This window comes from Conger conger, unplaced genomic scaffold (genome assembly GCF_963514075.1).
Source record: "Conger conger unplaced genomic scaffold, fConCon1.1 SCAFFOLD_172, whole genome shotgun sequence".
Lineage (NCBI taxonomy): Eukaryota > Metazoa > Chordata > Actinopteri > Anguilliformes > Congridae > Conger > Conger conger.
In genome coordinates, this window is record NW_026890460.1 from 1 (window position 1) to 27,823 (window position 27,823).

The 27,823-nt window shown below is 49.8% G+C and overlaps 3 protein-coding genes across 3 annotated transcripts; 2 read left to right on the forward strand and 1 right to left on the reverse strand.

The window, feature by feature from the left end:
* Positions 1–1,551: 1,551 nt before the first annotated feature.
* Positions 1,552–6,104, forward strand: LOC133120291 (mitochondrial adenyl nucleotide antiporter SLC25A23-like; the record flags this gene model as incomplete). The annotated part of the gene is made up of 2 exons (XM_061230282.1): positions 1,552–1,648; positions 2,090–6,104. Coding segments are annotated over 2 exons (279 nt in total), but the record flags the coding sequence as incomplete, so codon positions are not given.
* Positions 6,105–7,466: 1,362 nt separating this feature from the next.
* LOC133120290 (far upstream element-binding protein 2-like) lies at positions 7,467–19,283 on the forward strand. The gene is made up of 18 exons (XM_061230281.1): positions 7,467–7,846; positions 9,433–9,544; positions 9,930–9,989; positions 10,136–10,172; positions 10,415–10,470; positions 10,768–10,839; positions 11,309–11,366; positions 11,728–11,899; positions 12,276–12,374; positions 13,932–14,033; positions 14,517–14,619; positions 15,378–15,499; positions 15,773–16,066; positions 16,415–16,527; positions 16,818–16,903; positions 17,107–17,310; positions 17,493–17,665; positions 18,085–19,283. The coding sequence occupies exons 1-18, from the start codon at positions 7,721–7,723 to the stop codon at positions 18,091–18,093; spliced, it is 1,998 nt and encodes a 665-aa protein (XP_061086265.1). The 5' UTR covers positions 7,467–7,720; the 3' UTR covers positions 18,094–19,283.
* Positions 19,284–21,498: 2,215 nt separating this feature from the next.
* LOC133120289 (MHC class II regulatory factor RFX1-like) lies at positions 21,499–27,816 on the reverse strand (the record flags this gene model as incomplete). The annotated part of the gene is made up of 7 exons (XM_061230280.1): positions 21,499–23,579; positions 23,690–23,735; positions 24,082–24,235; positions 25,641–25,849; positions 26,109–26,258; positions 26,955–27,052; positions 27,639–27,816. Coding segments are annotated over 7 exons (990 nt in total), but the record flags the coding sequence as incomplete, so codon positions are not given.
* Positions 27,817–27,823: the final 7 nt, after the last annotated feature.

A 27,823-nucleotide genomic window follows, 5' to 3' on the forward strand; every position in this document is an offset into this window, starting at 1 on the left:
CAGTAATTCAAGCCAGAAATTTGCCAGATTGACAGATATTTAGTGGAAACAAATCTGTAAGGGGAGGTAGATGGGCGTCTGGTGGTTGAGACCAGTCTTGCCATGGCTTGCTGAAATGTGTGACTTGCCATTTGGACCCAGGTTCTGAAGACCCGGCTCACCCTGCGCAAGACGGGCCAGTTCTCTGGCATGGGCGACTGCGCCAAGAAGATCCTGCTGAACGAGGGCGTGCTGGCGTTCTACAGAGGCTACATACCCAACACCCTGGGCATCATCCCCTATGCTGGCATCGACCTTGCCGTCTATGAGGTGTGTGTGTGTGTGTGTGTGTGTGTGTGTGTGTGTGTGTGTGTGTGTGTGTGTGTGTGAGTGAGTGAGTGAGTGAGTGAGTGAGTGAGTGAGTGAGTGAGTGAGTGAGTGAGTGAGTGAGTGAGTGAGTGAGTGAGTGAGTGAGTGAGTGAGTGAGTGAGTGAGTGAGTGAGTGAGTGAGTGAGTGTGTGTGTGAGTGTGAGAGCCTTGAAAATCAACAACCTCCAATTTGGATTCCGACAGCAACTCTCTTCTCTTTAACTTAATTTTACTGTTATTTCTATCTATTCATTTTCTTCTTCTCCTCACTCTGTAGGCAATGTTCTGAGTCCCATGTTCTGAGTACATGCATTGTTCCTTCAGAGGCCTGGGTAAAATGGTGGACAGATTGTGCTTGAGGGTGTCAGTGTGCTGTACTGCTGTGCTCCAGATGACTGCAATTACTAGGCTGGCTTTCTCATTGGAGTCGTGCACAGCATCCTCCTGAGCCGACTACAGCAAACACAGCCTGTGTGCTCTCTCTCTCCACCACAGGCACAGACAGGGTTTTCACTGTCCTCATTTAAACATGTTTCTGCCTTGCTCTCTCTCTTTGTTTACTTTGTTACTCTTTCTTCCTGTCCTTACCCCCCTCTCTCACTCTCCCTCTCTCTCCCTTGCTCCCCTCCTCCCTCTCTCCCTCCTGCCCTCCCTCTCTCTCACTCTCATTCTCCCTCTCCCTCCCTCTATCACTCCCTCTTTCCCTCCCTCCCCCCTCTCTCTCTCTCCCCCTCCTCCCCCCACTCTCCCCTCCCTCCCTCTGTCTCTCTCCCTCTCTGCCTCCCTCTCCCTCTCCCCCCCCTCTCTCTCTCTCCCCCTCCTCCCCCCACTCTCCCCTCCCTCCTTCCCTCCCTCCCTCTCCCTCCCTCTGTCCCTCTCCCTCTCTGCCTCCCTCCCTCCCTCCCTCTGTCTCTCTCCCTCCCTCCCTCCCTCTGTCTCTCTCCCTCTGCCTCCCTCTCCCTCTCCCCCTCTCTCTCTCTCTCCCCCTCCTCCCCCCACTCTCCCCTCCCTCCCTCTGTCCCTCTCCCTCTCTCTCTCTCTCCCCCTCCTCCCCCCACTCTTCCCTCCCTCCCTCCCCTCCCTCCCTCTGTCCCTCTCCCTCTCTGCCTCCCTCTCCCTCTCTCTCTCTCTCTCTCTCTCTGTCTCTCAGACCCTGAAGAATGCCTGGCTGCAGCGGTACTCTGTGGGCTCACCAGACCCCGGGTTCTGGTGCTGCTGGGCTGTGGCACCGTGTCCAGCACCTGCGGTCAGCTGGCCAGCTACCCACTCGCTCTGGTCCGGACCCGCATGCAGGCCCAAGGTGAGAGCACAGGAGGCATCGTGGGAAAATGAGCCATCTGGGGGAGGGAGAGAGGGAGGGAGGGAGGGTGTAGGAGAGGGGGCAGAGAAGCCGGGAAGAAGGGAGGGAGATGGAGCAGGGGAGAGAGAAAGGGCGAGAAGGGAAGGTGGAAGGTATGGGTGGAGGTAGTGAGAGAAGGCAGGAGAGAGAGAGAGGGAAAGTGGGAGGTAGAGAGAGATAGGGAAGGTGGGAGGTCGAGAGAGGGCAGGAGAGAGAGATAGGGAATGTGGGCGGTAGAGAGAGGGCAGGAGAGAGAGAGGGAAGGTGGGAGGTAGAGAGAGCACAGGAGGGTGGAATAGAGAATGGTAGGAGAGAAGGAGAGAGAAGACAGAATAAAAGATGCAGTGTGAGTGTTGGAGAAGCTGTGACCAGCGGTGACCTCTGTTGGACCCCCCCCCGCAGCCTCTGTGGCCGGCGCTCCCAAGCTCTCCATGGTGGGCCAGTTCAAGCACATCGTCTCCCAGGAGGGCGTCCCGGGGCTGTACCGCGGCATCGCCCCCAACTTCCTCAAGGTCATCCCCGCAGTCAGCATCTCCTACGTGGTGTACGAGCACATGAAGAGGGCCCTGGGCGTGGGCTCTTAGGGAGGAGGAGGAGGAGGAGGAGGAGAGCGGAGGAGCCCCTGTGGGATGGGAGAATGTGAGGGAGGGGGTTTCCCGCACCCTGGCCCAATCCCTGTGCTAGTACCCTGAAACGAACGCAGGCTGGTTCAGCAGCATGTTCGCAGAGAAAGGGACACGTTTTCTGAGCTGTCATCCGAGGATCAATGGATCCGCGGTAGTTTCTTGTTCTTTTTGTACCAAACAGAACAAATATGTGGGCCAGACTTAAGACACACTTCCTGTGTTCCTGGTCGTTACCCCTGCACCTCAGGAACAGGTAACATTAACTTTATTGACATCGTCACGTACAGGAGAAATTAGAGAACAAAAACGTTTTCAACTGCCGACTGGCCAAGTGGTGAGAACAACCCTTAATTCTGTGTGCTCTGGCTGACTTTGAGCCCGAAGGAAATGTGAATTTTCAAACTAATGTGTGCAAAATCGTGGATGATGATCCTCTAGAGGGAAACCTGAAACCAAAGCATCCCTTCATGATATGTTGTGATGTTTTGAATGATGAAGCCAAAAAAAAAATCATATATTTTGGTTGGGTAGAAATAGGTGTTTCTACCCAATACCTATTGTTTTATAAAAATAATTATATAAAAACACTTTCATATGAAGTATGTACATCTACAGTTTTCATTTTAAAATTAATAATTTTACAATGCATTCTTGGAAATTACCGTGAAACTACAGGTTCTGTATAAAGCTAGTAAAACTTTATACGTATTTTAATATTTGCTGCACACCTTTATATGCTTCGTAATGTCATTTCAAGGGGACTCATTCAGGTCCAGAATGGATGTGAGATGACATACAGAACATGTACTGAACCCAGTTTGCTGGATTTGCACTCTTTAAAGTGAATGTGTTTGTTCCTGCAAAGTGGTAACTACTGAATATGCACTGCATGATTGCATTATTACATTTTGCAGACACTGAAATCTGTCATTTCATAGGACTCTGGCTGTTTTTGTCGGAAATGTTTCTTTTTTTTTGTGGCTGAGAGAAAAGAGGGGAACATTTTACAATAGGTTCTGTTGTGCCTGTTGACAATGACAATGACAATGGCTGCGTGAACATCAGTTACACGGACAACAACAACACATTGGGAGAATTCTGAAGTTCTGGATGACTTGCCACCCTCACGTGACTTTTGTACACACGTCGGTATGTGAGGAATCGTCAGATTCAGCTTCTCACCAGCAGACACAGGGTGTTCCCAGCCTTGACATCGACTGGAACCTTCCACCTGAGAATATCCCTGCCCTGTCCGCCCCGGAGGGACAAACTCGACTGGACTTCGAGGATGAGGTGTGGCACCGAGGTGTTTGTAGGAACAGAACCTGGAACCGCAGGGCTTGAGGTTTTAATCCCACATCCGGGCACTTGAATTAATCTCGGACAAAGCTCCTACGTGATCCTGAATTGCCTCAGCGAATGCAAAGCCGTGTCTCTGACCGCGAGTGTACATGCCGTCAGCCCCGCCCCCGGCCATGTGAGGCTGGGAAGCCTGGAAGGCGTGAGGCACGGAGCGAGAGACTGATCGCCGTACTGTAGGACCGTCGCTGGACCGCTGTGACCGTGCGCCACTGTGGTGGTCAGGCCTGTCGGGATTGGCAAACACTGTTGCTCAGGCATACCTGAAGTGTGCACATCCACTCTGCAGCTGTTCACCGGTGTGGGACGGCGCTCTGTGTTCAGGACAATAGTGACATTGACTCCGGTTCAGCTGCACCACTTGATTTGTATAACGGGCTGCAAAGCTGATTACAAACTGCAATTCCAAAAACATTGCAGCAATTTTAAAAGTACTGTTAAAGTTTACTAAAGTCATTCAGTCGGCACGTCTCCCTTTGCAACAAAAATAATATATTTTTTCCCATATATGGAGATCCACTTGCCATGGCACAGGAAGAATGACATCATAGTGGATGACTGTCCTGTTAATACTTTGAGCCTTCACAAATACACATATCAGTGATATCAGGACATGTCACTGGCCTATAGAATTGTCAAAAAGTTGCTTGAAACGCATGGGATAGTGAGAGATGTATTGAATATTATATCGAGGTGTATTGCTAAATATACCTCTTATTGCCAATTATGGGCTCATTGTGATGCATTGGAATATGACCAACAGAATGTATTAAGCAAAAATGACAATGTATCCACATTTATGGAAAAGAGACATGGAGGGACAGGGAGGAGAGTGGAAAAATGAGTGAAAAATAGATTAATGATGAGAAGAAGGGGGTATGGGGAGGGTGCGTGAGAGTTAAAGAAAGATGTAGGGAGCAATGACTTCTGGCAGGACAACCTGATGACTTGAATGGGCTCAGTGAGAGAGTGATCCATCTTCCTGGATTCTCTTATCTTATTTCATTGGAACTGCTGTACTTTGAACATGTATATGAATGTTTGTGCTGACTGAATAGTATTTATGGTGGAGAATTATCTATGTTATATTATCAGGACTGTGAATGCTTGCTTTGAAAACCGTGGTTGTTAATCTTTATTCTCCAGTGAATGGGGCATGCCAGTGGAATGCATGAAGGTGGGGTTTGTGGAGGGGGTGGGGGTTTTGCTTAAGGTGATTTATATTTTTGAATATTAGTGTGCATTGCCAGCATGACAGGTGCATGTTTCAATAAAATGAAAATATTATAGTCTTGCTTTTTAACTGCTTAGACTGCCAGGACTGTCTTGGGTGTGTATGACTGGCACATTTTATCTGTTTTCGGGGGACGTCTCCCTCTCCAGGTGACAGCAGTGGTTCCTGCTTAGTTCTTTAGTCAGGTCAGGTGGTGTGCACCATGGTTCACTGTGAACTTCCACTTGGGTACAGGGTACATGGGAGAAAGATGTGGGGAAAAAAGACCATTTACTCTTGAAATTAGCAAATTTAACTAATATTAAGTAGATGATCCAAAAATGTTTTGCAGGTATACCCCACACACAGCTTACAAAAGCAGTTCATTAACTTTGGGGGTTTAAATAAGGGCAAAATTGCTATCATTCTTAACATTTCATGTGATGGTTTGTCGTGAGCTCAGAAAAAAAATGTTCATGAATGATTTTTTTTCCTGTTTCCTCGCCAATCTGTTTTGCCCTTTCATACTCGCACTGAAACACTGTGGCAACTTCCGCTATCTGCTCAAGAGAGACAAGCATGCGGCCTGCTTCATGTCACCGCCACTTCTCTTCAGTCAACAAGGGAGGCAGCTCCCTCCAGCGGTGCCTCCAATGGGCCCTTGCACCCACACCAGCCCAATCCTACCCAAAAAGCTTTCATTCCAACCATCAGTTATGTTATTACACCTGATTCTACTCATCAACCGCTACAGTCTTTGCAAAGGGCCTGGATGAGTAGAGTCGTGCATGTTTCTGCTTGGTTGGAACAAACGCCTGCCCCCACGCTGGCCCTTTGTGGACGCATGGAACACGCGGCCCCAACAGGGTGAGCCTCCCCTGCCAATCATGGTCTGCATCTCACCAGCAGGGCGTAGTCTTTTTTGTCACTTGATTTTTAAGATACCAAATGTGTTACATTACTGCTATTCACACACACACACACACACACACAAAAGGTGGCCATGCACTGAAGGAAAGGAAATAGTCTGGTTTTCTGTCCAAGATACACTGCTCAACCAGTACCTTGAGCAAAGCAGCAGCTAATTTCAATCTAAATATACTTTGGTAGAAACTTAGCTAAAGTTCTGTTGTGGCACCCGACACCTGCCAATTCAAATGTTCAAATGGAGCATTTATTTTAGCACAACCTTCACCTAACTTATGGTTTACTATAATGATGCAGCAGAGGGGGGAGGGGGGGGGGGGGGGTCACGTGATGATGTCTGTGTTTGACCACATAAGGCAATATTTTAACAAGACATGACGCTCATCTCATGACGTGCAATGCAAAGTCAGAAGGTTTTCGGAACCTGTGCTGCAGTGTATGAGTGCAGAGTCTGTAAACCGGCTGAGTGCAATACCGGCTTATCTTTAAGGTTTCTAAACGTCAGCAGTCCACCCCAGCCCAGGACTGAAAAGCCAATGACTTTGTACCAGATCGTTTTTAAAGAAATGCTGCAGTGGTCCGGTCCACGTGTGGTGCACTTGAGACAAGTGGGAACTATCATATGTGCTGTTGCCCACATTTTAAAGGGCTGCTCTGTGTCTTCTTCCTCAGGACCAGGCGGTGATTTCTCTAACTCTTAACTGTCTGATCTGAGGTTCCCCCACTGCTTATGCTGTGGTTATTGCACTGGAATTGGTTGCCATGATATGCTTTATTCACATAATATTTATGTTTATTAATTAATGACAGTCATGGTCTTTTGTCATCTGATTACTAACATCAGCTGCATGTCATCCTGCTCTTATAGTAGTTAATCTAACAAATTAACTGAATGTTTCCTGGATAAGGTCATTCTACTTAAAAACATTTTCATGTGTATGTGCATTTATAAATGTAAGCAATGTATCTATATTGTTTGAGAGTTACATTCTGTTCTCACATTGCTCAAAATAAAGATATTTTGAATTCACTTGGATGTCTGTTACTATTAAGACTTTTCACATTTCACATTTTAGATACACTCCAGAATCTATTGCCAATACTAGTATTGTAATTATGTGTTGCAAATATGAGAAAGGCCTAAAATAGAAATTGACATTAATAATTGAGAGGGAACAAAAAGATATTGCGGAGAAAATACATTTCACCAAGGCATACGGTCAATAGATGGCGGTGATGAAGCTATTTAAATCACCACTTCGGAATAAAACATTTTACAGTGCCATAGTCCCCTGAATTAAATTCACTTTGGGTAAAATCATGTTTTACTGTGCCCTGTTTAAAGTACTGTATGCAATACCACAGAGCCGCACCGTCAGTGACACCCTGTGTGGTTACTTCAGAGAGCTATGCTCTTCACGAGGCAAGACATTTTGCGAAATCGGCCTAAAATCCATGTTCAACAAAACGTGAAACCCGAGCACTTGACTCACGCTTCTATACGCCGTTATTACCCGTCAATCAACATGAAACTTCTGTAGTAGGAAGATCAGTAGTAGGCAGAATCATTGGTTTTTTGATGACGTCTCAACATCTGATTGGTTCTTTTTAGCAGCGTAAGTGGGTTGGTGGCATTAACTGAAATGTGCTTTAAATTGTTTTTTCTCGAATACGCTTGTTGCTGAAGGTGGAAGCCGACCAAAGGATTTGAGTTTGCACCCTTCGCCCACTGGAGAAACCCAAATAAACTCAAGAGGCATTGGGTTTTCTTCCCGCCCCCCATTCCACCATCACAACCTCCTCGCCCCTCCCCGACTCTTGCGTTTTCGTCTTCCCGCTTCTGCGCACCTCGACCTGGCCTAAATTGCCTGCTTCGACTCGACAGCCTTCGCTCGCAACACGGCTAGCATGTCGGAATACAGCACGGTGCCGCCGCCCGGGGCTGGAGCACCTCTCGGTGGCCAATCAGCCTTGGGGGCCGGTGGCGGGATAAAGAAAGATGCCTTTGCTGACGCGGTCCAGCGAGCGCGCCAGGTGAGGACGGGGACGGCGTGTGAGTAACGTTAGGGCTAACGTTAAAGTTAAATCAAAACGTGTTTGACAGCTGAATCAATGGACCCGGCGTCGTGCATGGCTAGCTGGCAAAATGTATTCCTGGTGTATAACGTTATCTGATATCTCCCCAATAAAATCACACGTTTCTAGTTTTCTATTGATTGTAGTTTTGGCATCCTCATTAACCCTTATGTGGGAAGTTTGCTGGCTAGCTGATACGGATTCTCGAGGCCTGTGCAGTGCTAATTAGCTAGCAGGCTGACATGACAGTATGTCCATCAGTTTTACTAGCGTTGGGGGTCTTGCTGCTAGCCACAGCACTTACACGTCGTAGGACAAGATGTGCCTAGCATGCAGTGCTTCGGTGGTGCGACCAAATGAAAACCAATAGCTAACTAACCCTGGGTGTGTGTAAATACAACAGGCCATTTGCGTCTCCATTTAACGTTAGCTAACTAGACTAACTGTTCCCGGTTCCCAATCATCAGCTACCGGGACAATGTCTCAGGGACTGTAATTAATTAGACAAGGCTAAAGCGTATCAGCCAGGCATGGCTAGCGAGCAGTTTTAAGAGCAACCTGAAAATGGTAACATTAGATGATAAATGTCACCAATGTTACCAAATCGGTACACAACAGATTGTTTACACGTATCCAGCTGTAACGTTAGCTAACCGTTAGTCACCGGCTTGTCAATTCACACTTGAAAATGGAAGTTTTTGTGGATTTTTTTTTTTTTGCTAGCTTGAGTGCGATTGCACCTCTGAAGTAGCTGTCTACTCAAGATTAGCTATTTGAAATGATAGCTAATATCGCCGCAGCAAACTGACTAATGCTGTGCCTACAGCGTATCTCACTGAGCAACATACTACATCTGTAAAATCTGACTGATCATGTCACTTAAGTTAGTTAGCTACAATAGCTAGCTGCATTTATATAACAAAGGGAAAGTTTTGATCTTGAACCCAAACGAACTTTGGAAAGCACCACAACCACGCGCGGTCTAGTGTAAAGTAGTAAAGCATGCGCAGCGAGTTTTATTATTGTTGGTGACGTTACTGTTTATGCAAGGCGAGGACTCGCATTCCTTCTGCGTTATTTCAGGTTAAATTCCTACCCTTGTCGTCACTAATTGCTTTAGTTGATGATGAGACGTGTACTGATCGTCGGTGTCGGTAAGTTGTTTTTGTCAGGGTGGTCTTAGTTGAGGTAGCTAGCTGGTCCAGTGGATATTTTAACTGGCTTAAGATGTACTGGAAGCATCCGAGCTTTCTTTAGCCCTTTAATTCTTCCATTTCCTCCATTTTTCAAAATGCTATCTTCAGTTAAGGCCATGAAAAGCAGGATTTCTCAGGACTGTGGTTCGATTTTAACCAGTGCAACACTCCAGTTTCTGAATGAGGAGATTGTGCAGTTGCTTGAAGAGCGTGGAACAGGAACTAGAAGGCCACTAAGGGAACCTTTTGAGGGGCTCCTTTTCTTTCGTGTTCGAGACGTTCAGTGCACGGCTTGTTCTCGCCTGTGCTTTTGGTGATGGTTCCCCTCGGTGTCTGTGTGCGCCTCAGATCGCGGCGAAGATCGGTGGTGATGCGGGAGGGGGGCCCCCTCCCATGAATAACAGCAGTCCTGCTGAGAGCTTCCCCTTCACAGCACAGAAACGCCAGCTGGAGGACGCAGGTGAAGCTACGCCCTGGACGCTGTGCCCTTCACACTCAACACGCACTCACTGACCTGAACACTGTGCTCCTCAACACAACACAACACAACACACACTCACTGACCTGAACACTGTGCTCCTCAACACAACACAACACGCACTCACTGACCTGAATGCTGTGCTCCTCATTACAACACGCACTCACTGACCTGAACACTGTGCTCCTCAACACAACACAACACGCACTCACTGACCTGAACGCTGTGCTGTGTATTTTTTGGGGGGGGTTTTTTTGGCCATGACTTCTCAGGTGTGTTAAAGTACACTTTGTGGGACTTGGAGGGTATCAATGACTTGTTTCTTTTTGGTGCCCCCCCCCCCCCCCCCCCCCCTGTTTCTCTCCAGAACAGCCAGACAGTAAGAAAATGGCCCCTCAGAGTGACCGGGACACTGCCACCGCTCTGTGTAAGCGTGTTCATATTGTGCCCGTCAGTTTTCCCACTGTTCTTCCCAGTTTTCCCTCCTCTCCCTCCACTCCTCTCCCTCGCTGTTTGTCGCTGGCCTCCCTAGCGTCTGTAATCTGACCCCTCTCCTGTCTGCTCCCCTCACAGCCATTGGAGCCCAGCTGGCAGCCCTGGCCCAACAGAGGTAAGCACTGCCTGCACTGGGATCCATGACAACCGCATACAATAGAGTACGGGACAGTTTATTCATTTAGTTATGTACTTTGTGTAATCTGGAGGATGACAGGGGAAGGTGCGAGGGGCTTGTTTCTGTTTTCAGTGGAGTGAGCATTCCCCCACTGCAGTCTGCAGTCACTCCAATCTACGTGACATTAGGGTCGACTTCAGTTCACTGATTTCCATCTCTCCTTCCACCTCTCCCCGAAGTCGGCCAACAACCACCACAGAGGAGTTCAGTGTTCCCGATGGCATGGTTGGACTCAGTGAGTATTTACTCTCTCACTCCTACCTTTCAGCATTCAGGTCTTTGTTTTGACTGCACCTGGCATCTAGCCTGGCTGCTTAGCCTTCATTAAGTGGTAATTAAACCCTGACAGTAAATGGAGTTAATGTTCGACTTCAGAGAACAAAAACTGTGCTGAAGGGGTAATTGGTATGTTTACTCCAGGTTTTGATCCTGGCATTACCCCTGTTCCAGTGAAACTACATGTCCCATGCTGCCCATTGTCTCATGAGAAAGGGACTTTATTTTATCCACCGTTATCTGTATTCCCTCACAGTTATTGGACGAGGAGGAGAACAGATCAACAAGATCCAGCAGGACTCTGGCTGTAAGGTCCAGATTGCACCAGGTAAGAGAGCTGGGAGAGGCAAGTTCATATTTCTTATTTTCCACTTCATTTAGACAGGGGGGAAAGCCCAGTTGCATTGTGGGCGGGGGTGATGGGGGTTTCTAAATGACGGGGAGCCGTCTGTCCTGCGGACTGCGACACTCGGGTCTTCTCTGAGATTGAGTCCAGGGAGTGCCGAATCGCTTCCAAGTACCTTCAGATGTCCTGTAGATCAGTGGTAAACGTCCCTGTTCCTGGAGAACCATCATCCTGTAGGTTTTCATTACAACCATAATTTTTTTTTTTAATTGTCATCTATTCTACTCTTACTAATTACATCTGTAGATGTTTGAACGGGATGCGTTTTGTTGGGGTTGGAAGGAAAACCTACGGGACGGTCGATCTCCAGGAACAGGGTTGGTTGTCGCTGCTGTAGTTTCTGTTGACCCAAATGAAGAAATGGGTGGTTTTGTGCGTTTGTTTTGTCCAGACAGTGGAGGTCTTCCAGAGAGGAGTGTCTCTCTCACAGGGACTCCGGACTCCATACAGTAAGTGTGTGCGTCCCCATCTCTGCGTTTTTCCCCAAATTTCTTCCCACCACTTCCTCACATTACTGCAGATGACTGCTAAGTTTCTGGGGGAAACCACACAAGATCCACCAATCGCTGAGCTTACGCAGAAATCTAAGGGGGGGGGGGATGGAACATCTATTATTTGTTAGCTGGCAAGCATGCAAACGGCCGATCTGTAGTAACCCTTCACCCAAAGCACAGCCCCCACCTGGCTGATGTCTTGGGTGGTTAAGTGCAGGACAGTTTTTTTGTGGGGGGAAAAAAAGCATGTGAATGCTCCCTCAGTGCTGCACCTGTGCGTACGGTTCTCTGAACCCCTCCGGCCCTCTCTCTGCAGGAAAGCCAAAATGTTCCTGGATGAGATCGTGTCCCGGGGCAGGGGAACGCCTCCGTCCTCCTTCCACGAGTCGACCAACGGCCAGAGTGGCTCCGTGCAGGAGATGATGATCCCGGCCGGGAAGGCGGGGCTCATCATCGGGAAGGGAGGGGAGACCATCAAACAGCTGCAGGTACGTGCGCCCCCCACCCCCCTCTCCGTCCCCTACACCTGTGGTACAGGCACCAGACGAGCGGCGGACGTATTCAGTCTCGTCTGTTTGCCACGAGCGTTAGCTTAACTTTGAAAAGGTAGTGCTGCCGACAGTGGAAGGTGCCAAGAGAACAAAAGTCGATGATCATTCAGCCGCTATAATGCCCTTTAATCAATATAGTATTTCTTCTTACCTTCAAACCAAATCCCAGGGAAGCTAATCGGCTAGCTAGCGTTCTCAGACCCAAGTCGCGCCCGTTCGTATTAAAAGGGCGTTAATGGCAAGCTAAATAAAATGGAAACGAAGGCTGCCGGTCGCTCGGTGAGGATTGTAATTGTTTTTTTTGGCCCTGCAGGAGCGGGCGGGGGTGAAGATGATTCTGATCCAGGACGGGTCCCAGGGCCCCAACATGGACAAGCCCCTGCGCATCATCGGGGAGCCCTACAAAGTGCAGGTACTGGGGTCCTGTCGGGAGGACTCTGTCTGCCCTCAGTACGAGCTGGCAGCCTCCTCAATCCTTAAAATGCCCTTCGCCCTACTCCCACAGAGAGAAAAGAGGAAATGGCGAGCGATTTGCAGTAATGGGTAAGCACAACGAACTTGCCAAATGGAAGAAGTTGTCCTATTTTATGATTCGCAAGGTTTAAAAGCCTCCTTTTGTTTTTAAATAAGCCCTAAAAGACGCAATTGCTGACTGTTTTCGCCCCCCCTCCTCCTATTTTCCGCGAACTTTGGAAAGAGCACGTGTGGTATTTCGGAAGACGAGGTACTGTGAGGCAGTAGGATACCATTATTAGGTTTGTAGCATTGTTCGGTGCGCTGCTGTGATCCCCGAAGATAACGTCAGTTAAAAGTGTCATGGACACCATCCAGCCAATCCTGCTTCGTGTTACGCCCCTAATGCAAAGCTAATGAGACATCGAGCTAAACTTCCATTTCTTCATAACTACAGCCTACAGCTAGTTGTAGCCTACAAATTGTAGCAAAGTGGTCTTCATTCAATTGAGCGCAATGCTATATGAAGCCTTAAGTCAACATGTAGCTATGTGGAATAAAAAATTATAATGTAAATGCAATATTTGGGTTGTAATGGGGTAAAGTTTTGTATGAAAATTCCACTCCTCAAATTTGCCTGAAACTTTGAATAGTTGTGATTCATCGATGAGATGGGTGTTTTTTGACATGGAGGCAGCACGAACAGAGAAAACAATCCTCAAACATATATTAGTGAATAAAGATGTACCAGTCTGTATTGCCAATACGGACTTTGGGCTTCAGTTCCAAATCCTCTGACTCTGGCTTAAAGCTGAATTGCTGTGTTGTGGATCAGTGATGTCTTCTGCATTTTCATCAGGGTAGGAGCCATCAGGGTTATTAATGTCCATTAACCAGAATAAAATATGTTGATGCTGTCTCATTACTGTCATATTTTCAACCTTAAGTATAATACCTAATATTCTTAGTTGTTTGTGTTCACTATTTGATGTGACTTTGGTTGTTTTGTCAGATTTTTAGCCATACTAAGTATAATTTAATGAAAAATAATAATTTGTGGGGTGTGTCATTATGTGGTGCTTACTCTGCAGTTATCTTCTCTAGAATTACTTATGCAGCCTACTTCATTAAATTCATGTAATACATTTTCTACTGCGGGGGAGTAATTGCTGAAACTGTACAGGTTAAGTGCCTTGCCCAATGGTACAGCATCAGAGCTTGTGTGTTTTGACCCTTGGTTCTAAGCCCAGTTCTCTTAACTGTCATGCTGCACTGCCATCCTTGGGTTGCCAAGGGGCCTTTGATGGCAGAGTAGATAGGAAGCCCTTGGGAGTGCTCTGCTTATTTCTCAGGCAGGCCTGTCTCCCTGTCAGAAACGTGCGTTGTGGTCTCTATACACATGCCGTCTCTGAATTTCACACTCCTCTGGTGTGTGTGTGTGTGTGTGTATGTCTGTGTCCGTGTGTGTGTGTGTGTGTATGTGTGTGTGTGTGTGTGTGTGTGTGTGTGTGTGCAGCAAGCAAGGGAGCTGGTGCAGGAAATCCTGCGGGAGAGGGACCAGCCTGGATTCGGGGACCGGAATGAGTTTGGGTCGCACATGGGGGGAGGCGGAATCGATGTGAGTGCCTTCCCTGCCTCAACCTTTTACCCTGCTTCCTACACTCTTCCTCCACCCTTCCTACACCCTTTCCCCCTTTCAGCCTGTCTGGCTTTTTACCCATCATCAGATACGTCTCACTGGATCCTGGCCAAGTCATTACACAGCAAGTGAGAAAGCCGTACAACTGTCTGACTTTCAACTTCCAATCTTGGAAGCGTGTTCTAGTTGCTTGGAAATGACATTTGTATCCCTAGTTGAAGATCTTTCATAGAGACTGTTCATGCAAGTACAACCTTTCCTGCCTGAGATAAAACATAATTGACAAGCTCCAACTTGTGGCCAAGTGTATTCTGGGTAATTCTGGACAGGGCAGCCAGTGGCCTGAGCTGGGTCTGTCATGGAAATATGAGGTGCTTTAAATTGACCGTGTGAAGTTTGCCCTTATTCATGAGCCGGGGGAGATATTTTTGGGCTGGCATTAACCATTCTGTGATTGGACAGGTGCCTGTCCCGCGCCACTCGGTGGGAGTGGTGATTGGCCGCAACGGCGAAATGATCAAGAAGATCCAAAATGACGCTGGTGTGAGGATACAGTTCAAACCAGGTACGTGATCCACTTTGCCCGTTGCACAGTTTAATCCATGTAAGTCTCCCCCGTGCCCCAATATACAGTAGAAATGTTTCCCCAGATAGTCAGTCGGCCATTTTAACACACGTGCAGGTCATTCAGAATGCGGCCCACGAGGTGTCCGCAGTAACCGTGAAGTTGGGAAGGTTTTCTTAACGTTAAGGCCGTTTCAACAAGGCCCTTGCGTTCAACGTGGAATTTATTTCAACGCATTGCAGTGCGTTAGAACTTCAAAGCCGTTCTTCCGACACAGTGGGTCTGGACCTTGTGGTTGTCCTCTGAAACGGTACTTGTCTACCTTTTCTGCAACGAGTTGTGATTGGTCTACACCCTGTATTTCAACTTGCCATACCAAGAGCTGGATGTTTTTAATCTTAAAAGGACCAGGTTGTTATCTGGGTGTTTTTTTGGGTCCGTGTTTTGATTGGCCCAGGCAGGTCTTGTGTGCAATGAAGACTAGTTTAGACGTGCATGCTTCTGAGGACCTGTCAGCTGTGCCGTGGCTGGTTTAGGAGCGATTGGGATTGCGGTCAGGCGTGAAATTGCACTGATGAGGAACATACAAACAGGTTAATTTAATTGTATTCCCAATTATAAGCACAAATAACCATTTCTGTATTGTGCTGGTACTTATTTGCTTAAGGCGTGCGAATGCAGTAATGGTCAATGCTCACCGTGTGGGCATTTTATTTGATTTCATTTTCGTTAAACGTCCGTTGGTCTCGTTGCTCCAGACGACGGCGTGGGGCCGGACAAAGTGGCGCACATCATGGGCCCCCCCGAGCAGTGTGACCACGCCGCCCGCATCATCACCGACCTGCTGCACAGCATCCGAGCACGAGAGGAGGGCCAGGGGGTGGGTGCAGCGAGTCCTCCGCTCCCCGTCCGGTCCGCCCTTTAAGTTCGTTTTTATCTCAAAGAAGGGACGGCGCACGGTAATAAACGTGACGTGAAATGTGCCGGATTTAACCAGCAGGGCTAATTCATCTGTAGTCCCTGGGCAGATTGATGGAAGAACATCGGCGGATAACGTAAATCATGTCTGGGAGGCACTGCGTTCTAATGATCGTGTTTATGAATGACGTATTTAATGTACTTATGTTCTAATGATGTGTGTGTGTGTCCACAGGGCCCCCGGGGCCACCGGCCCTGGAATGCCCCCAGGCAGGGGTCGGGCCGGGGCCAGGGGAACTGGGGTCCCCCGGGGGGGGAGGTTACCTTCTCCATCCCCTCCCACAAGTGCGGCCTGGTGATTGGCCGGGGCGGGGAGAACGTGAAGGCCATCAACCAGCAGACGGGCGCCTTCGTGGAGATCTCCCGCCAGCTGCCCCCGAACGGGGACCCCAACTTCAAGCTCTTCGTCATCCGGGGCTCCCCGCAGCAGATCGACCACGCCAAGCAGCTCATCGAGGACAAGATCGAGGTGCGGGGGGTGCTCGGTTTAACCAACGTTTTTTGTCAGTTGATCGTAATGAAACCATGTTTTGCCGAACGTGTGATGGGTTTGTTGACGCTGGCGGTTCCTGGCTGGACTGCCACAGGGCGTTCCTGTTTGCAAAGGAGCGTTCTCTGTTTGCTTACCCTGTTTAAGTAAAGGTCCTCTGTGCTGAATAATTTAGCAGAGTGAGGAGGCAGGAGAACATGCTTTTTCATGCCCAGGTACTGAGGATGAAACTTCTCCTATATTGACTCGCTCAGTGTGTGAGTGTTAACGGGCAAACATTGCCCCCCTGCTGGCCGGTCCTGACACAGCTGTCTGTCATGTTCGCAGGGTCCGCTGTGTCCTGTGGGCCCGGGTCCCGGGGGCCCCGGCCCCTCCGGGCCTATGGGCCCCTACAACCCCAATCCCTACAACCAGGGCCCCCCCGGAGCTCCAGGGCCACAGTGAGTCCCGCTGCGTGCTCTCTAGCAGCCTCTACTGGCGGCTCAACAGTATTACTCTGCTTTTCTTTTTTTTTTGCCACCCAGATTGGCTGAATTTACCCCAGACGACCTTGCAAGATACAGGCATCAGCATTATGAACTAATCAAGTTGGTCAAGAGCACTCAGTAACTCATGTCAAATTTAAGTTGAGAAGGGACAGGCCAGTGGATTAGTGTTTTGAAGCGGGACGGCTGGTACGTGATGCCTTTTGTGTGGTTGCCATCGTAACTCCCAGCTCTCCTCCTTGCAGTGGCCCCCCGCCTCCTCACCAGTACCCCCCCCAGGGCTGGGGGAACACATACCAGCAGTGGCAGCCCCCAGGACCCCACGACCCCAGTGAGTCTCTCTCCTTGCTCGCTCTCATTCTCGTTTCCTAACTGAAGGGCGCCCTGCCTGTTGGCGCTCTGGGACGCTGGCCGTCTTTGTCCCAGCGGGTCGTTTAGCTGGGTTTGGACAGCGGCGCAGTGCAGGTATGCTGAAGAGATGGTGCGCCCTCTCCGGCCCTGGCCCCTGGTCACCCCTCTCCCTCTGCCCTCCAGGTAAGGCTGCAGCGGGGGACCCCAACGCCGCCTGGGCCGCGTACTACGCCCAGTATTACCAGCAGCCCCCCGGCACCGTGCCCGGCCAGCCCCCCGCCGGCCCCACCGGGGCCCCGGCCCCCGCCGAGCAGCCCCAGGCCGGACAGACCCCCGGGGGCCAGCCCGACTACACCAAGGCCTGGGAGGAGTACTACAAGAAGATGGGTGAGGGTCCTCGTACTGACCGTCATTCCTCCCTCACACTTCTTCCCCCCCCCCCCCCCCCCCCCCCCCCCCTGTCAATACCAGCACGAAGCACGATAACGCGTGAATACGCATGTGCGCGTTTGTGCGCCGGACCGGACCCGAAGCGGCGATTTTGCTGAAGCGCTGTTCTCTCTCTCCAGGTCAGGCGGGGGGTGCCGGAGGCGCGGCGGCCGCTGCAGGCCCCGCCGCAGGAGCGGCTCAGCCTGACTACAGCGCGGCGTGGGCCGAGTACTACAGGCAGCAGGCTGCTTACTACGGCCAGCCCGGGGCCCCGCCGGGCAGCCAGCCGGCCGCTCCGCAGCAAGGGCAGCAGGTACACGCCCCGGGGCCCGGATGTGTTCATACGCATGCTCAGGGCGGCCTGTGGCGTAGCGGTTAAGGTGCGCGACCGGGACCCGCGAGGTCGGCGGTTCGATCCCCGGTGCGGCCGCGATAAGATCCGCACGGCCGTCGGGCCCTTGAGCGAGGCCCCTTAACCCTGCATTGCATGGAGGATCGTCTCCTGCTTAGTCTAATCGACTGTATGTCGCTCTGGATAAGAGCGTCTGCCAGATGCCATTCATGTAATGTAATGCTTCACAACAGCCCCACACCTCCCCACACACGCATACCCCCCACACGCCCACACACACGCCCGCACGCACACACGCGCACACACACTAGACACGCGCACACAGCTGATATCCATCCCAGCGCAGGGCTCTCTCTAACTTCCCTTTTCCTTCGTTGCAGACGCAGTGAGCCGGGGCCCAATCATACTTTGTGTTGGAGGAGAGAGGAAGCGAAAGAGACAACATTCAACTTGGCCCAGCCAGCCGCCCGGACTTGTTTTTAATTTTTATTTTAATATGCTTTTTTATTTTTATTTTTTTTACTTATTTTGATTTGAGGGAAGCGGTGGCCTTAGTCCTTATTCCCCCCCCCCCCCCCCGTATCACTTTTTGAGAAAGAAAATGTGAAAAGGACTAATCTTTATTTTCCGGAGCGAAATGGACATGGAGACCTGCAGGCCTGGATTTTGGTTTCAGTTGTGTCCCTCCCCCCTGCCCCCTGCCCCCCAGTACTGTTCCACGCCCCACCCACCTTCATAACTTACGGTATATAGAATTGGCATCCAGATCCTTCGGTGGACTGATCCATCCACCGACCCACCAATTAACCGACTGCACTTTCCTGCTATTCATTTTCCCTGAGAGACTCACGGCCTCGACTGCTGCATTGACCCAGACTTACGCTAACGGCAACGTATAAAAATGAAGTCCTAGTCCTGTGTTTTGTTCATTTTTGTTTCGTGGTGGCAAGTGAGATGGGGCAGGGGGGAATGGGTAGTAAATCTTTTGTTGCTTTTATGCCCTTTTTATTTTAATTACACTGAGACCCCCCCCCCCCCCCCCCCTAATTTTGAGTTGGAACATTCCCTTCACTGTTTCACTGACCGTTTCTTCACCCTTTCATTTTGTGTGGAGACGAGGTGCGTTTTATGTGTTTGTGTGTGTGGCTGTGCGTGTTTTTGTTTCACATGTCTTTGTACGTGTGTGTGTGTGTGTGTGTGTGTGTGTGTGTGAGTGCATGCGTGTGCACATGCCTGTGTGATTGACTGTGTGGTGTGGATGCCTTGTTTAATAGTCTCTGTATGTATGTATACTTGCAGATGCATATAATTGTGTGTGTGTGGTATAAGGCTTTGTGTACTATGGTACATGGTATGCTTGTGGTTGGTAGTGATGACTGTGTCACTCACATGGAACCTCCTTATGCTCCAACTAGTGCTTTGTTTGCGTTTTTCTTCCTGAGGAAAGGACAGATTTTGTTTCCGTTTCCCCTCATCTCCTGTTCTGAGTAGTCAAGATGTTATATATTGTATGCTTGGGTTTGACCTTTTACTGCTTGTTTTTAAACTTCACAATAAAAGATGATATTGAGACCTCCCAGTTTTTTTGTGGCTTGGTCAGTCCAGTTTTGTGTGTGTGAGCCCGCGTGAATGTTATTGTGTGCGTTTGGGTTCGAGGGCGGATCGGGTCCTTTCTGGAATGACGTGTGCTCAGTCTCTGCACCCCCCCTGCCAAGATTGAGGTAAGCTTTTATTTTTCCTCTCCCACCCCCCCACCCCCCAAGTCTTGTTCCACTTTTTCAGGAGGTGGGACTTTTTGTGAACTCCTGTGTCTGCACTCCTGACTTGATGATGATGAGGTCAGCTGCTCTTTTGGAAGGAGGGGGGTGCCCCACAGGTATTGCTGCAGACCAGAGGTGGGCAACAGCAGCCGTAGCCCTTTCATGCCGACTGCTTAATTACTGAATCGGCCCCAACATTTACGCCATCTGACATTTTGGCTACATTTCTTGATGTACGCGCAAATGACAGTTCAGTTGGCTCATTTAACCTGAGTAACTGGTGGAAACAAAAAACGTACACACCGGTCCTCCAGGACTGGGATTGCCCACCCCTGCTGTAGACCAACCAGGTGGTCGGCTCTCAACATCAAATTTTCTCTTCTGTTCATTCTGAAACGTTCAAGTCTACTGAAAGGTCTTCTGAAAATGACAGTCTGGTATCAATGGGCCTTCCAGTCACCAAGGACTCCTGTTATTATCCAGAGCCTTGTGCCTCAGGAAGATGAAACCATCCACTGTCTGGTAAGTCCATAGAAACATCTGCTGGAACGGCTACAGCCGAGTGCGTAGCGTGTCCGTTACCTCTCGTGACCGAGAGTTCAACTTAGCGAGGGTCACGGCCGCTTTTGCGGGCGTTCCCGGGGCGTATGATGTCACCGTCACCTCGGCGTTTCTAAAAGCCCGCCGCCGCGTCATGAACGAACTTCCGTGCGCTCGACACAAGTCGACCGTTCCGTTTGACCGGATTACGCCCGCGTTCGCGGCGGCTTCCCGTCCGCTCGCGTGCCTTCACGCCGCGCTTCCGCCGGGGGTGACTGGAACTATCCTTCTGTAAACGGCTTCGCGTCGCTCCTCTCCTCCAGGCGCTGGGGTCCCACTGCACCATACCGAGGTGAGCGCTGTCCCGCGGAGAGGCCTGAGGTGTGGAGGTGAGTGCAATGTGTCTGACAATTCTGTGTCTCTGTCTGCATTTTCCCCTCTGCTTGTCCCCTCGTTTCTTCATTCCTCCTCGGCTTCTAAACTGCAGATTTTGCTCACCATCAAGAGATGGCCTCACTCCTGTTTTCTTTCAGACCCAAGAACCTCCCTCTGCCTTTGCTAATTATGGTGATGCCAGTTTTAAAGTGCAATTATACTGCCGGGCTTTCGCCCAATCATCCGAGATGCAGCGTCTTTATCGGGGCTGTAATTAGGCTATGCCTCACTTGAGATATGAACTAGCAAACCCCGAGGCTGAGGAGTGTGCTTTGCCCCTCCCTGCTGCACTCTACTCTCCTGGGTGTCATTGTGGGTCCGTGGATGTTTTTTCCAATGGAAGCAGATATTATCACATCACTGTATGGAGAAGAGGGAAAAAATAAAAGATCTTTGACGCAGTATAATTTTAAAAATTCTTAATTTATATCTTTTAAAATTAAAAACATCTGCATTGCATTCTGTAACCTCCAAAGGCACAAGCATTCTCTCGGGTGTCAATATTCTTAAAACACTTTCCCACACTAAGCCCCCCCCCCCCCTTCCCTTCCTTGCACCATTAGAAAATGAAGTTCAGCTCTTAAACGATGTACATACACATCAATACAAAAAAAAAAAAAACACCATTCTGTTGCGATCCTTTACAAGGTATTGGGTGGATCAGAGTGATATGTTGAATCGGTCCTGGCAGGCGTTCATCCTCAGAAGAGAGGTTAAAATCATGCTGGTTTCAGCCCCTTCCGTGACTGCTAAAGGGATTGTACACTGCGCTAATCTGTCCGCTGTCCACGACGTGGCGTCAAATTATCCAACCAAAATCGCGAAACCAACAACGATCTTTTAACTATAACATATAAAGTGGCAGTCAACGTTAAATGAATGTGGCTCTTGATCTGAAAGGAAATGTTTTTTTTTATAGTTTGTTTTTTTTATTAAGGAAGTATGGTGCTCTCTGTCTCTCTCTCTCTCTCTCTCTCTCTCTCTCTCTCTCTCTCTCTCTCTCTCTCTCTCTCTGTCTGTCTGTCTGTCTGTCTGTCTGTCTGTCTGTCTGTCTGTCTGTCTCTCTGTCTCTCTGTCTCTCTGTCTGTCTGTCTGTCTGTCTGTCTCTCTCTGTCTCACAATCTCAGGGCTGCGCTGTTTGATTGCAGTGGCATTCGTCTCCCATCAGGAGCACGACATGATCACACAATGCAGTGTGCGCGCACACGTATATTATGGCCATGCACTACACCCTGCTACAAGGAATGCCGCGTGGTTGGCGTTACATTGCCACACACTGTGATGACACCTCCACTTCCTCTTTCCGACCACAAACACACACTCTCTCGCACACACAGCAAAGTTCACCCCCCCCATCAAGAGCTGTGGAGCTGAGGAGTTAAAATTGTAGAGTGACGGCAATGTTAGCCAAGGCAAGAAAAAAAAAAGAAAAAAATAAGATACATTTGGCACAGAAATAAAGAGAAATTTGCAATCTTAACCGATAAAGAAATATAAGCCACACTGCAATGCAAAAAGGCGAACGGTAGAATGAAATGTCTGGAGAGAAATGTCTTGAGACCGCTGTTGCTTCATGCAGAAGCATGAGAATGGGTAAACGCACACACACGCACACACACACATCAACACACACCAACACACACCAGCACTCACCAACACATGTGCGCACACACACACCCAGGGAACACAGGCTTCTGTGTGTCATACACACGACTGCTTACAAGCATTGCTCCTTGTTTTTTGTATTTTAACCTTGACTGCAGCCCCTGTGAAAAACACCTTGTGCAGGTGAGACTGCTCTGGCACCGCTGAGTTCTGTGGGGCACCTATAGTTGCCAAGGTGACTGCCATAACGGCGTCATCTAAATCTAACATTCTTAGGAGACAGACAGTGGGCCAAGGGCATGGTAATGTGGCTGGTTACGCACAGTGGATCAAACTCTCACAAAACAAAAAAAATTACCACAAGATTGACTGAATATACACTTCTTCTTTTTTTTAACTAGGGAAGTCTCACAACCCACTGATATTTAAATTAGGGGGGGCGGGGGGCAGCCAATCATCTCCCTGGAAACCGGCCTCGAACAGAGCCACACCAGCACAAAACGATGCCCCAAAGGCACTCACCAACACGGACAGCACAGAACGGGGCCACGACACCACTAAGACAACACGTACAGCCTCATTTGCCCATGGGCAGACAGGCCACGCCCACCGCTGCTCCGATAGGCCGCCAGGCTCTGACTGACACGGCCCCTCTGACTGCCATTGGCCGGGTGCGACTCCAGACCTTAAGTTACGTGTCAGACAGGGAGGGGGGGGATCCCCAACACTGGTCCTGGATGGTCTGGGTTTGATGACACTGACTTGTTTTCGAATTGTTTAGAAGTTGATCTGTTAACCCACTTCAACAGGTTTTAGAGCCAGTTCACAGCTCTGGGACATGCTCCTCTTTTGTGATTGGCCAGGTTCCTGACCTACAGACCAATAGGTGTGGCAGTTCAGGGACAGACTGAGAAGGGGGGGGGGTGATCACTGTCAAACTGTCCGTTTAGTGTGCGTGTGTGTGTGTGTGTGTGTGTGTGTGTGTGTGTGTATTCTAGACCAGTCAGGGTGTATGTGTGTGAACAGCATAGTAATGTGCTGGTGTCTGGGAGTGTGTCCATGAGACAATTTGAGTGGCACTGCCACCACTGAATGTGAATGTGTGTGCAAGCCTACAGCCATGGTTACCACGGTACCATGTTCTTGTGTGTGTGTGTGTGTGTGAGAGAGAGAGACGGTGTATGATGTCACAGTAGCCTCTGTGCATTGACACTCCAGTGTTTGTATGAGGTCACAGGAACTGCAGTGGGTGGGCATTCCAGTATATGTGTGTGTGTGTGTGTGTGTGTGTGAGAGGTCAGAAGCGTCTGTGGGTGGGGTTTCCAGTGTATGTGTGAGGTCAGAGAGCCCTCACAGGCAGGTATTCCAGTGTGTGGGTTGTCAGTTGTCGGTGGTGTTGAAGAGCACTCTCGGGTCGGTTCTCGCCAGCTTGGCGGGAGGCTCCAGGGATTCCACCCCGAGGCTGGCTGAATCCGAGGGGAGGGACAACTCCTGACACTCATCGTCACTCTCCTCTTCCTCCTCCTCCTCCTCTTCTGTGACATGCAGGCAGAAATGAAAGGGGAGAGGAGAGAGTTTTAGCATGCAATGACCCTACAGAAGGGGACACCGAAGCCTTTGACCTTTGCTCTACCGGGGGACGTACCTTTGTCAGGGTCCAGGGAGCCCAGAGTCCGTCCCAGGCTGGCAAACTGTAGAGGGAGAGGAGTTTGTTTAGCATTTTAGAGTGGTTTCCCGGTCCTACTGCTGAGCTGGCTCCTTTAACCCTTTTGAGGAGCAGGTCTTTCGCAAGGTTTCAAAATTCAAAAGAGCTGATGTTCTAGAATTCCGTTGCTTTCAGTTGCCAGTAGTTACTGTGACATCCGCATTAGAACGTTCGGTTAAGAACGTTCTAATGACACCATGACCTCGCTCCTCGGAAGGGTTAATGTGCGCCATACTGCCCTGACTATCTACTGGCCCATCCCGAGGCAGAGCACCCTGCGCCCTCTCATGTCCTGCTCCGCTGTCCGGCGAGGACTTAAGCGGCTTGCGTACCTCTCCCATGACGGCGATGGCGGTCTCTCCCTTGGCCTGCGCCACGCGGTGCTCGATCAGGTAGTACATGTACTCGTCGTACAGCAGCCGGATCAGGTGGAAGGAGCCGAAGCTGGCGGCGCTGCGCAGGGTGAGGTCTCTGATCACCATGGAGCTGCGAGAGAGGCAACCGCGCCCGTCAGCGCGCGTGCGGAAACGCTGGCAAGAATCGCGGAGGTAATGCTGCGTTCGCGTCGCGGGTTGATGACAGAGCGGGGGGGGGCAGGATGGCAAATCAAATGCACGTTGCTATGGTGATGTTGCTTGCTAATTTATAATGCAGGCGGTTTCCAACATGGATAGAAAAAGGATTGAAATTGTGCTTGGTCTCGCTTTATCTATGTGGAGGGGGAAATGCAAAAAGGATGCAATCTCCATTTTGTGTTTTGTGTTATCACATCCGGTTTGGAATTCCATTGAATATAACAGTAAAAAGTTATGCATTTTAAACTTCCTGCCTGTGAGATCAATACTGTTACAGTAAACCCTGTAAACTCCCTGCCTGTGAGATCACTACTGTTACAGTAAACCCTGTACACTCCCTGTGAGATCACTACTGTTACAGTAAACCCTGTACACTCCCTGTGAGATCACTACTGTTACAGTAAACCCTGTACACTCCCTGCCTGTGAGATCAATACTGTTACAGTAAGCCCTGTACACTCCCTGTGAGATCAATACTGTTGCAGTGAACCCTGTACACTCCCTGTGAGATCAATACTGTTACAGTAAACCCTGTACACTCCCTGTGAGATCAATACTGTTACAGTAAACCCTGTACACTCCCTGTGAGATCAATACTGTTACAGTAAACGTTCTACTGCTTTGTGGTAGACACCTGAAAGAAAGATTATGTGTGGCTGCATGTTGGTTCCTGTCGGACTGTTTAAATTCTAGGTTAGGAATCGACTAGCTCGTTCTAGAAAGCATTTTCTGGCTATTTCTGGGGGTTAAAAAAGCAAATTCCACTGGAAATTGAATGCAGTACCATAGTCCTCACAGGATATGTGTGTTTCACAGAGGACTTAGTGTTTTGCTCGACGGTGTTGGCAAGAGCTAGCACGTCACAACTTGGCCAATTCCAATTTCCCCGACTTGGTCATCCGTCATACGTTCTCTCCCCGACAGACCGTTTACAATTTTAGTAATTCAGCAGAGCCAAAGCAACATACTAAGGTGCATTTCACACATTAAGTGAAGACCATTAGATCGGGAGTTGGGCAAAGTTACAATCATATAAGGTCAACAGTCCTGCTAGATCAGGGCTGCCCAACCCTTTTCCAGGAGATCTACACTGTAGAGATCTCGCTGTAGAGCGGTAGAGATGCTTGAGCCGCTAATTAGTAGAATCTGTTGGGCCAAATTAGTGTTGATATGAAAACCTACAGGACGGTAGATGTCCACGTATAGGAAACAGTAGGGTTGGGCAGCCCTGTGTTTAAGGGAGTTTCCAGATGTCGGGAGAGATGGAGGAGCACGGTGCGATCACGTGTGAGCGAGTCGTTTCGGACACCCCTCACCTGTAGAAGGACCACTTGAGCAGGAAGAGCTTGGCTGCTTTGGGGAAGGCGGCACTGGCCTGGTAGGGCTTTAGGACCTGGGAGACCACCCCGTCCAGCCAGGCAGCCCACTGCTCCAGAGAGTTCTGCTGCTGCAGCGTCAGCTTGAAGTCCTGCTCTAACCGCTGCACCACCCGGTCCTCGCAGCGGCACACCCACGAGGCCTGCTCCTGAGAGGCGCGGAGAGGGAGACCATCCAATCACAGGCTGCTCGCTGGCACGGCGGCCAATGAGGTGAGCTCCTGAGAGACGAAGGTGCTGGCCAACTGTATCGAAGGCTACAACCACTCCATTTCAGTCCCTTTTACTGCCTTTTACACCACTGTCACACAGTCCCCTTGACTGCTACACCACTGCCACACCCATTTTACAGCTAGAATACCAACTGACCTGCTGCCATGCAATCGGCACTGTAACGGACAGACAGACCTGCACGTTGGCGAAGTCCACGCGGTTGAGGTCGCTCAGCATCTGGTTGATCTGCGCTGTGTTCTGCAGGACCGCGCGCGCGGCCTGGGCCAGGTGGTTCAGGGAGGTGTACCTGCGCAGCGTCTGCGCAAACGCCCCTGCTGACGTCACCTGTGGGGGGCGTGTGAGAGAGGGGGGACGTCAGGACCCTCTTATTAAGCAGCCGCGGGACTCCCTCGTAAAACAGCTGGTTTTTAATGGCAACGCAGCTGGGGCTGTGTGTGAGCTCCTGATTACTGGCACAGCTCACCATGGCTATGAGACCCACGCGCTGTTACTGTGAATAACGGCCACGCGCTGTTACTGTAAATAATGGCCATGCGCTGCTACTGTAAATAAATAACGGCCATGCGCTGCTACTGTAAATAAAGGCCACGCGCTGTTACTGTGAATAAAGGCCACGCGCTGTTACTGTAAATAAAGGCCACGCGCTGTTACTGTAAATAACGGCCACGCGCTGTTACTGTAAATAACGGCCACGCGCTGTTACTGTGAATAAAGGCCACGCGCTGTTACTGTAAATAAAGGCCACGCGCTGTTACTGTAAATAAAGGCCACGCGCTGTTACTGTAAATAAAGGCCACGCACTGTTACTGTAAATAACAGCCATGCGCTGTTACTGTAAATAACGGCCATGCGCTGTTACTGTAAATAACGGGCACGCGCTGTTACTATAAATAACGGCCACGCGCTGTTACTGTAAATAAAGACCACCCGCTGTTACTATAACGGCCACGCGCTGTTACTGTGAATAAAGGTGTGATTATTTGCGTATGGCGCTCAGTGTTGGCTGTTGGGTGAGATGACCTTGATGCGGAGCATCTCCTCGGGAATGTTCATCATGGCGTTGGACAGCCAGCTCTCCAGGCTCTTTGCGAAGTTTCGGATGGCTTGTGTTAAGGCACCTGTGGGGCAGAGAGGAGTAGGGACTCTATAAGCACCATCTGCAAACTGACAGTTTCAGTACAAAGTGATATGGGTAGAATTAAGTCACTGTGTGTAGTGTACACTCACTGGGGATGAGTAGTGGATATAGTGTGTTTGTGTGTGTGTGTGTGTGCATGTGTTTGTGCGTGAGTGTGTGTGCGTGCGCGTGTGTGCACTCACTGGGGATGAGTAGTGGATATAGTGTGTGTATGTGTGCGTGTGCGTGTGTGTGCGTATGTGTACGTGCGCGTGCGTGTGTGTGTGTGCACACATTGGGGATGAGGAGTGGATATAGTGCGTGTGTGTATGTGTGCGTGTGCGTGCGTGTGCGTGCGCGTGTGTGCTCTCACATTACATTATTGGCATTTGGCAGACGCTCTTATCCAGAGCGACGTACAACAAAGTGCATACCCATAACCAGGGATAAGTTCGCTGAAAGACCCTAGAGGTAAGTACAATTTCAACTGGGGATGAGTAGTGGATATAGTGTGTGTGTGTGTGTGTGTGTGTGTGTGTGTGTGCGTGTGTGTATGTGTGCGTGTGCGTGCGCGTGTGTGCTCTCACTGGGGATGGGTCGCAGCACGTCGGGGATGAGGATCTCCACCAGGCCCTGGTACAGCGTGTTGTCGCAGTCCTTGCTCCAGCGCAGCACCGGGTCGTACTTACACAGAATCACCAGGCACGACTTGGGCAGCCGCTTCTCCGACTCGTCATGGCTGGACCAGGACCACAGGGAGGATACACATTCA

Coding starts and splice junctions, on each gene's coding strand:
- LOC133120290 (XM_061230281.1), top strand. CDS start 7,721: ATGTCGGAATACAGCACGGTGCCGCCGCCCGGGGCTGGAGCACCTCTC. Junction 12,375..13,931: donor GGGAGCCCTACAAAGTGCAG/GTACTGGGGTCC, acceptor GTGTGTGTGCAG/CAAGCAAGGGAGCTGGTGCA. Junction 14,034..14,516: donor TGGGGGGAGGCGGAATCGAT/GTGAGTGCCTTC, acceptor GTGATTGGACAG/GTGCCTGTCCCGCGCCACTC.